General features: G+C 47.7%; 1 protein-coding gene across 1 annotated transcript; it reads left to right on the forward strand.

Annotated features, from left to right (window-relative positions):
• The first annotated feature begins 3,239 nt into the window (after positions 1–3,239).
• On the forward strand, positions 3,240–3,824 carry LOC144160574 (uncharacterized). The gene has a single exon (XM_077691830.1). The coding sequence runs from the start codon at positions 3,240–3,242 to the stop codon at positions 3,822–3,824; it is 585 nt and encodes a 194-aa protein (XP_077547956.1).
• Positions 3,825–11,432: the final 7,608 nt, after the last annotated feature.

Below are 11,432 nucleotides of genomic sequence, written 5' to 3' on the forward strand. Positions count from 1 at the left end.
ACAGACTCGGAACAATACGCGGATGGCGCTGTGAAAATCAAAGGGGGAAGGAGGGCGCTCTTCCACTAACTGTTGGCACTCCCACCACGCTGTGATTTCTACAAAGCAGCAGCTTACGTCATTTCTCCGATAATATGGTATCATCCGACAGCCGATAAGACGCACGGCGGGAATGGGAACAGTTGTTAGAACAGCGTCCCCCTTTCCGCTTTGTTTCCGACGGCGGCCGCTGCGTATCACGCATAGCTGGGTCTGAGGGTGTTTTCTATGCGTTCCTGTGTTCCCTTTCATATTGCTCATAATAGCACTTCAAATAACAATGAAAACGTGCCAAGAGCACGAGTAAAACACACGGAGCACGGAACGGGGACTAAGAACGACTGTACAACGGAGATGCAAGTGAGCACACGGGATTTCAGCATGCCCCAGGACGCGGGTTCGATACCGGCCACGGTGACCGTTTTTTTTTGACGAAGGTGACAAACGAAAATGCCCGTGTGGCAGGATTTTAGTTCAGGTTAAAGATCCCCAGGTGGTCTAAATCCTTCCGCAGCCCTCCACTCCACGACGTGCCTCATGGCCGAGTACTGGTGTGTTCGGCAAGTTCAACCGCCAAATATTTTTTCCAGCGCGCGCCGCACGTGTACAGTGGGGAAGTGCACCGCCGCTGCCCCGGGCGGTGCTGGTGGGGCCTCGGTCCTCCAGCTGTGCTTCACAAAAGCAGCTGATGCCTCAACCAGCGGCGCGGAAGTCACCACCGATCTAAGGCACTCTGCTCGGCGCACCACCAAATGGATAAACTTACTCAAAATCATTTCCGCAAATGTCGACAGGCGCTCTTAATGACAAGGACATCGAGTAATACCCCTGCCACACGGCAAATTTAATGTCATTCCCATCGAATGTCGTTCGTTCAAAATGACATTTGTTTGCTGCCACACTAGAAGATGTAATGACATTCGATCAAGATGACATTAGAGACCGAATGAGTTTGCGGAACCCATTCGACTGCGTTTTGCCAGCAAACGTATTATCTCGAACCCAGAGACTCGCTGGGAGTGCCTACCTAAAACAGATGACTAAAGCGTCAGTAGCATTAAAATACTTTACAAGCGTATAATATTTTAGAGATTTATTTATTTCTATGAAACAAGCCGAACAGAGGCGTAAAAAATAAAACTGCCAATCTCGCTACCAGGCCAGCCTCAGCCAATATGGTGGGTGCTAGCGGCCATGTTTGTTTATATACTCTGTTAGAGTATATTCTTGTTCACTCTACTCCACGCTGGGGCGACGGCAGTGTTTAATCGTGTTCAATACGTTGCTGCAACTGTGCTTAAAGCGCTTTCAAAAGGGCAGTTAAGGTGTTTAAGATCTTTTCGCTCCGTTTTCGCAAATATTGAAGGGCTTACTAAAATATTTTCGACGGCTCAACCACCACCGTTTGCTCTCTCTCTCTCTCTCTCTCTCTCTCTCTCTCTCTCTCTCTCTCTCTCTCTCTCTCTCTCTCTCTCTCTCTCTCTCTGTCTCGCTCTCGCTCTAAGCACCTTTTTACCCATCGCAACTGCCATCATTCGCAAATGACATTAATTTTAGCCGTGTCGCAGCACGTCAAGAAAATGGAATTAAATCGAAAAAATGACATTCAATGCGAATGACATTAAATTTGCTGTGTGGCTGGGGTATAATATCGAGAATACCATGTTTGAACGAAAGAACACCAGTCTTTTTTTTTATCTGTTCACCTGTTTTCATCGCTTCTAGTAACGTAATTAACCTTTCAGTTTAAATGTTAAGAGCAAGCTACATTTGTTTTGTCACTTTCCTTGCCGTCACCATCGCCAGGCTATGGTCTGCCGCTATAGCGCACGAAGTTGACGTCGTCACTATCGGTTCCGTGCTACAATAATGGCAGCGAAACGTTTTTTTTTTTTTTTTTATGTCGCCGGTTCACCACCTCATCACGGTCGAACTCGATAACCATGGTGATGAATACAACCGGAAGCTTGTATTTTTAGCATTTCTCTGGTTGGATCTTGTGACCTACAAGCTGTTGGGTTCTTGACCTACAAGCTGTTGGGTTCTTTGTCATAAGTAGGTATGTACTGCTCCCTTCCAATAGCTACCATTTGATTACTGCGCGTAAAAACAAGCTATGAAGCGTTTTCTTAATGCTCACCTATCTCTGAAGGTAGTCAAAATTATTGTGTATTTGGCTAGCAAATAGTTCTAAACAGCATGTCGTTCGAAACAGCGGCTGCTTCACGGTATCGCAGGATCGTGATCTGTTCGGCATTTTTTGGGCAATGGCGACAAAAAATGGCTCCTCTTCCCACCTTTGCACTGACAATGGTTGTTAATGCGTGACATATATCTCCCTCAAAGGTTTAAACTACGTCACGACATTGTAGCCAATCACATAGCGAGCATGCACCATCTCTAAGCGTTACTCATGAGGTGTTTTTGTGGAAGAGCAATTGAAAAATACACCGCCCTCTTCCGTACCCTCAATCCGCCTAGTTTTATGCCGGCAACGAATATGATACGATGGAAACCCAAAAAATGGGCAGACCTTATAATTGGGACCGTTTAACACTTTGAAGTGTCAAAATTGAAAATGCGAACACAGCCATCTTGTCCTCCCCAAGCACGAGGCAAAACTGAAGCCCACAAGAAAATGCTCCCGGCGAAGATCCCGAATTCACACGAATAACTGAAATTGATCAGTAGTTACTGCCATCATCTTTTCATCCCATCCTCTAAATACTGTACAGGTTCGAGGAATATTGAAACGATCAGGAAATATTTCAGTGTCAAATATTATATTTATGATTGCGCCCAACATTTGTAATATACCAGACACATATTTTTGTACTTGTTTTATCTCATCAAAGCCAGATGCAACGTTTTCTTTTGTTTGTTTATCGTTCCTCTCACTTCGTAGGGAGCAACCGGTTGCAATACAATCGAGTTTACCATATTAATACAGCTGAGTGGTCGTTCAAGTTATAATTCTTATTTTATTTCGTTGACTGTATCGGTGTATTCAGTGTGCCCGGTAATTACGTGAAAAAAAATTATTTTCTCCAACCCACTGAAGATTGGTCGATCCCCTGATGGGATATGTGCCGTACTCGAAGGATCAACAACAACAACTGACTCCTTCAGAACTCTGTATCCGCCTCATTCGGTTGGAGAAGTGTTTCGCCTTCTCCGGTTGGAAGACTTGACCTGTTACGATGATGGATGAGTGCGACAAGGTGAGCGGAGACAGCCCTGAGACGAGCAAGCGCGACAATACGGAACCCAGCGGCTCGTCAGCTAAGCTGCCGCAAGAGCCGCATCTGAGCCGCACGTCGCTGAAGCGGCACCTGCGCAAGACCTACGGTCAGCGCCTCTTGGAACGGGTAAAGCGCTATTTCCGCTGCATGCTCGACCATGCCGCGTACGCCAGCAACGCGGTCTTCCTGATGCGATGCCGCGCCATGCGCATCCTGCCACGGGATTACCGGGTCGAGTGCCGTGACATCAAGAACACCAATCATGTGGTTCGCATCCTGGACGAGTGCAGCTACCGGCTCATGCTCGCTGACCTGCACTACAACAAACTGCGCAAGGCGCAGGTGTCGAGTCTCATGGATCGCCTGCTCAAAAAGCTGGAAAAGAACCTCTCTCCCGAGGACCTGAGCAGTGTGGTGGGTCTTGCAAAGGCCAAGTACGAGAACGTCTTCGACGCCACCAGCTACAGGCAGAACAGCATGTTCGACGAACTTCTCAAGGAGTACGGCATTGACCAGAAGAAGAAAGGTGTCAAGAAAGAGTGATGTGGCGGACGCTTCTTTGCAGCCGGATCGCACACGGTAGACCAGACTTTTCTTCATTGACGACACCATCACCAAACCCCCTTTCCCCCAAAGAACAACGTATGTGCATAAAGAAAACGCAGTCAGTGTGTCGACAATGTTGATAGGCACTTGAGAGAAGGTTTGCCGCTGTAAAGTGCAGGTATGCAATCCCGGTTCACCATTGCTGTGAACTCTGGCGACCTTATTTTTTTAGTTTTTTGTTCTGTGTTTGTCTCTCGTTCTTGTTCTCCTTTGTTACTTCAATGAAGAAATATAAAGTTTGAGCTCTATCTTTGACTGAAACATGGGGAAGGGGATGCCGCTGTTGGCGCTGCATGCAAGCTTCCGCAGAGATGTACAGGGTTGAGAAATTGAACATCAGAAAGGAAAATTTCTACGATAATTCCCAGGGCAGTGCTTTGCTTTTTGAGGCTAGAGCAGGTTGCCTGTGAACTAAGAGGTTTGTGAGGAAGTATTCACAAAATGATGGGGTATGTGTGGTCTGCGGAAAAGAAACAGAAACTATGCGGCACATAGTGTTAGAATGTGAGGGTATCCATCCAAATCTACATGAAGGGAATGTTGGGCTTCCAGAAGCCCTAGGATTTAAGGGTAGTACAGGGGAAGTTAACTTCAAGGCTGTCGAGGGGACGAAAAGAAGATTAGAATGCTGGTGGACGAAAAGCAGAGAGGGGAATATTGCCTAGGACAGTTACCACCTGTAACAGGGGAAAAAAAGTATTTCGGGCCTAATAAGCTTTAGTTCCTGCCCTAAGCAGCGCTAGTGTTGGACCAAGAGTGTGAGACATGGTTATATTGGTCCTTTTTGGTAAGATGACATGTCATCACCCCGCGTCAAAGGGGAAACCAATAGCAATCATCATCATCAATCATCATCGCAAGGGAGTCTGGGCAACCTGCAGGTGGCACTAACCTTTCCCCGGCATAGGTATCGCTCATATACTTGTCCAGGGTCAAGCAGGACAATATGCTTGCTGCCATACGGTCTGGTGAGGCCCCACACCTCGAAAAATCCGACTTGATTATTAGGGGCGCGGGTTCGATTACCGGCCGCGGCGGCCGCTTTTCTGATGGAGGCGAAAAGCGAAAACGCCCGTGTGTTCGAGATTTTGGCGCACGTAAAGGATCCCAAGGTGCTCAAAATTAATTCGGAGCCCTCCACTACTACGCGCCTTATCGCATGTGTAGCGTCGGCATATTAAATCCCACAACCATTCATTTTATAATTTACTTAATAGGGTTCCACAGCTGGCACTTGTAAATGCTGCATAAATTTGTCGTCGTGAGAAAAAGAAAAAAGACCGATCCAATACATATAGGGGAATCGACGTAAGGCGAAATTTTTATTGATGTTTACATTTCTAATAATGTCAGTGTTCTGAATTGTACAACGGAGTATGTAGCACCGCTTGGAATGTTTGTATGGGCGTCATGGCCTAATTGGTTGAGATGAAGTGCTTGCGGCATTATATTTTTGCATTCATGTGCAATATTTGTGGGTGTTTTTTTTTTTTCAAATTAATCAGATACCCTAAGAATGACATGTGTCTGAAAGTGGATATTAGCCTCGTCGCGAGTATTTAGGGCTGGCTGTAGCAGCATTCGTGTTTACGGCATATACATGTTTCTGAAGTTGCTCCAGCGGTCTTTCCTGCAGCTTCACATACACATAAACTGGAGATGTAAAGCTACTCCGTGGATATAGCTTTATAAGCTTGTTATTCTTTAAAAAAGTCCCCTCCTCGATCAACATCTAAAGGGACTCATAGCTGACAAGAGTGGTGGCGTACGCAGGATTTCGTGGTTTTTACAGGGATTCTGTATATGGCTAGGATCCCTGGGTCTGGTGTTGGCGGCAACCATTTACTTAGCGTCGTGTGTTAAGCGCACAAAAAAAAAATCATTAAAAAAAATGAAATGGGCGCAGGTTGTACTAGTAGTGCAAGGCTGGAGAAACAGCAGAGCTGGGTGTCGGCCTAGCTTCTCCCCACACTGACAACAGATCCCACGAGAGGGGAGCAGCCGGACCCCAGCAGTGCAAAGCCGTTTTGGACGGCACTGTGAAGCTAATGCCATTAAAGTATGTACAGTGTTTTATTAAGTAGCAATCACTGTCATCCTTTTCGTCGTCTTCTTCCGACGACCCAGCCACGTATGGAAAATCCTCTTGTAGTGCGTCCTCGCCTCGGTAGACCTTCACTTCTTCGTCGGCTGCTCCGGCGGCCGTCTCCACGTGTGGATTGTGAGGGGTTGACTTGACAGACTTGTCGACATCGCCTTCGGCGCGGCGAACACGTGTGGCGCGCCGGTCGCAACACGACGACGACGACGACGAAGACGGGAGCTCCTCATGTGGCGTAAGCCCACGCGCAAGCCTGTACGACGCCGGGCGGTCGCCGCGAGGCACACGCTCAGGTGCGCTCGGGGTTTTCTGTCTACGCCGGACGAATTTGTGCCGGCTTAAACAGCTCTGCTGTTAATGAAACCTGTCTTTAGGCTTCGATATTTTGGTATAAGACGGATTAAACTACTACCGGGAAAAAGGTCTCCTAAGCATTGCATTTGTGTTCACTGGGGAAGGTGGCTGTAGGCGGATTATCGTAAACTGGGTCTTTGTAGACTGACTTTCCCACATTGTGGGTTGCTCAGTGAAGCATGACCATCTACTGAGGGACTGTGATCACAGCCCCACTTTGTACTCCTCTCTATCGCCGCCGCCGCCTCTTTCCCGAGTCGTGCTGCTCGCCACGTGCGGCATCTTTTCTCTCACATTGGAGCTGATTAAAATGTTTTCCCTCTCTCTCTCTCTCTTCCCCCTGACATTGCGCGATGCCGGGCTCATCGGCGGCCACCCGTGCGGCGCACTAGAACCTGCGCTGTGATTGGCGTAGTCGCGCTATAATAAAATGTCACTGTTTCTACACACTAATCATGTGTGTCCTTCCTCTGAGACGTAGAGATGGGGCCCTTGTCTTTATAATTCTATATAGCAAACCACTAACGTAGCTAAGCCAAACATAGCAAATCCAACCAGAGCGCCAGCTTCGCTGGGCTTCGCTATTTACAGGGTGCGAGGACTCTTATTTTTGACAGGTGAGATGTTCAGGGGCCCGCCATGTCCTCCGTCCCCGATGTCCGCTGTCACGTTCGCAGCTGGGGTCCAGACGGCAAAAACCGGTTCCCAGTATAGGGAAATTCATGAAATAAAAAAATTAAAAAAAGATACTAGGGCCTTCACAATTTCATATAGGGCGACTTATATTGACCCTAAAAATATGTCTTTTTAGCATTGTTTTTGTGTTTAGAGGTGAAGCCGACTTTTATTAAGGGGATCTTAGTAAGTTTGGTCTTTGTAAGCTGGCTTCTCCACATTATGGCTTCGCCGTGAAGCACGGCCATCTGCGGAGGATGATTAGATAAAACGGCTTTAACTCTTGTATCATCAAAAGTACCCCGAAACAAATTATATGACAATTAGCCGCTAAGACGACGCTATCATCACACCAAGTTTCATTTACTTGTCATAATTAGTTGGTTTACAGTGAAAGTGTAATCGTTACACATTACACATCAATACGTGGTCATCTACGGAGAGAGTATAGCTACAGAAAACGACTCAAACTGTTGTTTTACCGGAACTATCCAGAAACAAATATTATGGAAATTAGCCGCTAAAACTGCTCTAACAGCGCGCAGAAGAAAGAAGCCGAAGCTAAACGGAATCCTCGGAAAGACAACCCACAGCTCCGCTGTTTCGGCACCACTGAGTGGAACTTCCTGTTATTTTTTTGGAGGGACGCGATGTACCCGGCATTAAGGGAAAGGAGGAAAAGCAAAAGAATTTCAAAACAAACGAAAAATAATAATAAAATACAAAGAAAATAATAAATTCAATATCTAAAATTAAAAAAAATATGTATGCCGAGCGGTACCCTACATGATCGTTTTATATAGTTTTTGCAAAATGCCGGATTGTCGGGTTGAGAGCAATCGTCAAGTTTTCTTTATTTGATGTTCGGCACAGTTAAACTACTAAGATGTGGCGCTTCGGATAAATCGATTGCTCGGTGATGACGATTACTGGCTCGATGACGGACGGAATCTGGCAGACGACGGTCTACTCCAAACTTGCCATTCATCTACATGTACTGTTTACTGGGCATGATGAAATAGCTGGCAGAATTTGAGTCGGACCGCATCGAGCGGGACTCGCTTCTCTCTCCCCGTCAAACAACAAATTTAGGTGCCGCTAAAAAGGTAACACATTTGACAAAAGTTCCCTGGCTGCGAACACATCTATCGGGTACACGTACATTTCCGCCCGTTGCACGCATAGTGCAGGATATTCCGGCATTCTTAAAAAAAAAAAAACGACGAGGACTATATAGACAGCGTTTCCACGCCTGCGCTTCGCACCTCGCATACGCTATACCTCCCGGCCGTCATAGAAAGAGTAAAACACAACAACGCCAAATAAGCTAAACAACAATAAATGAGCTGCTGGCGGTATTCGTCAATAAACTGAGGTACGCCCCAATCTAACAGGCACAGATAGTTGTCCACTTCACTTGGCCCCGGGCTAGAAAATTTCGCCGTGTGCGGCAGTGCATGACAAGCAACACATCTACACTGAACCGCCTGTATTTACGATCCGCCATTACGGGCATCAGTGCCTGTTAATGTACTCGTTATGTTTACAAGGAAGGCCCTCGCAAACTTGTCCGCCATGAGGTATGCCTTGTATACACTTTGGGTGGTGGTGCATTTGCTGTGGCAATAAAATTCAGGGAAGAACTGCAGTCTTTGGTTTGCAAGTATGTTTGTTCCTGGCAAATAAACAGCAGATTCCACGAACTCCATCACACGCAGCTGGGCAACTAGTCCCAGTGTTGCTAATATAGGCATAACCTACTGCAGAGACGAGCAACGTGATGTTTCTATACGTTTATTGTTACTGCGTGGTGTGCGTATTCGGGTCCACTACACGAGCAATGAAGACAGTCAGGTACTGGTTTCCCCTGTCGTCGGTAAAGAGCGTCCCCGTGCTTAGAAGAACGGGACGTCAGCTTGATTGATAAAAAAAAACCGCTCCGCGTGCACCCACCCCCTCCAATCTCCACTCTCCCTCTCCCGCACGTGCACAGTACAAGTGCAAAAATGTGCGAATTGCGTTTGCTAAATGATGACAAATTTCACCTTCCGGTTCCTTGCAAGGGTTGTGGGATAGATGTGGGTTCTTGGGTGTGACCAAGCCGGCTCTCCGGCATAGGCCGCCACGCTAGCTTCCGCCGCATCTACATTGAGAGAGAGAGAGAGAGAGAGAGAGAGAGAGAGAGAGAGAGAGAGAGAGAGAGAGAGAGAGAGAGAGAGAGAGAGAGAGAGAGAGCATGTTTATTGCAAGCGTTTTCTTGTAGGAGTGGTTTTCTCTTCACAGGAATCCATAGCCTTAGCACCGGTTACCCTCTCGGTGAGCAAGAGCTGGCCCGAGAGGTAGGGGCTGGACAGCAGTGTCTCCCACTGCTCTTGAGGGGTTTGGGGTGCGGGGAAGGGGCGGTGGGTGCTTGTTTTTCCTATACTCTATGACAACGTGTCGGAGTGTACCTGGTTGTTGGCAGTATTTGCATTCTGCCGGAGGCTTTGTGAGTTACGTATAGGCATGGATAAATTTTTCACTGAGCCCACGCTGTAAACCACATTCTGCGGTAATCCGACGTATATCCATAGCCGCGTCCAAGCTCAACAAAATGGAATAAAACGTGTCGTTACTCCTTCACTCACGACGAGGCTCCATTCTGATAGCGATACGAAGATTTCTCCCAAGATAGCTGGCTGTGCTAACGCGTGGCTCCGTCACAATATGACAAGGCAGCGATCAGTGTCGACGTCCTGAGGGCTGGCCCGGGCGGACTTTCGGTTTCATGAGCGAGCGAACAATCGGCCGCGCGGAGGCCCGGGAGGCCGTCCCGTAGGCCGCCCGGCACAAAGCGAGTGACCCACGCGAAAAGCATTAGGGTGAACGTAAGTTGCTCGCGAATGAGAGTCCTTGCGATTGAAACATGTTTGGCACGCGATTGAGGTTGTGACGCGTCGGTCACCAGTCCATCGGATCGCTTCCAGGCAGGAAGTGCACGTTCCGCGGAGAGCGTGACGCCTGTAATGACCGTGGGCCGGATCCGGGCCTCCGTTCTCTTCCTGCTTTGTTTTGTTTGCGCGCTCTCCCCCCCTTGCCCCCGCAGTGTCGCGTCTTCCGTATAAAACCCCGGAATCCCGGGCGCAAATCGGCACTGCTCTGCGTCGGAAGCCATGCGAGCGTCGGTGAGTAGACATGCGGAGACGGCTTCGTGCCATACGGATGCGGATTGCGTGCAGCCATCGGGATATGTGAAGGCCTCATCTCCCACCCTACCGTGTTCCTCTTCTCCCCTTCCCGTCGTTTAAAACGAACGATGGTTGGTGTTCGCCGACTTTGAACAGTGTTGTGACCAGTCCACGTGGTCACAGCATTGTTGCTGCGCAGCGCGGCTTACCTGCTTGAGGAAATATTTGCGTACACGCAGGCAATCCTTCGTTTTCGGGTTTTGTAGCTTGTATGATCCGGGAGTAAAAATCGGCCGCTATTTTTTTAAAGTTAGAAACCTTAGGAGGATTGGGTGTGTACTGAGGTATTTTAAAAATGACGGTTTTATTTGCGTAAACGAGAAAAGAATATTGAGACGCAAAGAGCTCAAACACATGTCGCCCCCCCCCCCCCCAAAAAAAAAAAACAAAAAAAAACAGGTAACAACGTGAAAACAAAGTCGGGCATCCTCGTGGGCATATATCGCCAAAATTTGTAAATAAGAAAAGCATCAGTAGACCGTTTGTCTTAGACCGCAATAAACGCATCTGATAATTAACTTCTTTTTTCTGGCCATTCTCTTCAAGCATGCACAGGGAATAACCTCACTTCGAGCAAGTGTTTCTTGGCCGCTACCGAAATCAAGCGATTCCCTAAGTCACATTCTGGTGGAGACTATAGAGATCGCTCACCCATTCAACGATTTTTATTTTCGTAAGAAGCATTTGTTTTCAGCCGACCCTCCCACTTTGTGACCGTTAAACGTTTTTCTCGGTGGGGTATTTCTAGGGGACACTGAAGGTTGGCCAGATTTTGATAAACTTCAACGAGAGAAGGAGAAGGTACATCGCCTGCAGTCGATGACATACTTAAGGCAGCCTCAAGTTTTCTCCGTGCCCAAGCTAAACACACTCAAATGTGCTAGGCGGCACCCCATTCATTAGGCGCATTTTGTTTAAGCTAGCAGTTGTTGCCCATTCAAAGTGGCTTTCTGACTCTCTGGACCATTCGGTCTAAATTTCGGGAAGCTCTGGCGGTCATTCCAATTCAACGAAGGGAGCTATCACCTCGTTGACTTTCTACTGCCCATTACGGGGGCGGGATGATATCTCAAAGCGCATACGTTGCATTCGGGATGATATTGCTCGGTAAGCACTTGGACAGGAACCACAGTGCGCGAGGATATGGAATTCGAACACGCTTGGCGCGCGCACTGCGGAGACGCGCAG

The sequence above is a fragment of the Haemaphysalis longicornis genome, unplaced genomic scaffold, assembly GCF_048455015.1.
Source record: "Haemaphysalis longicornis isolate Haplotype H1 unplaced genomic scaffold, Haemaphysalis longicornis Haplotype H1 scaffold_1, whole genome shotgun sequence".
Classification (NCBI taxonomy): domain Eukaryota; kingdom Metazoa; phylum Arthropoda; class Arachnida; order Ixodida; family Ixodidae; genus Haemaphysalis; species Haemaphysalis longicornis.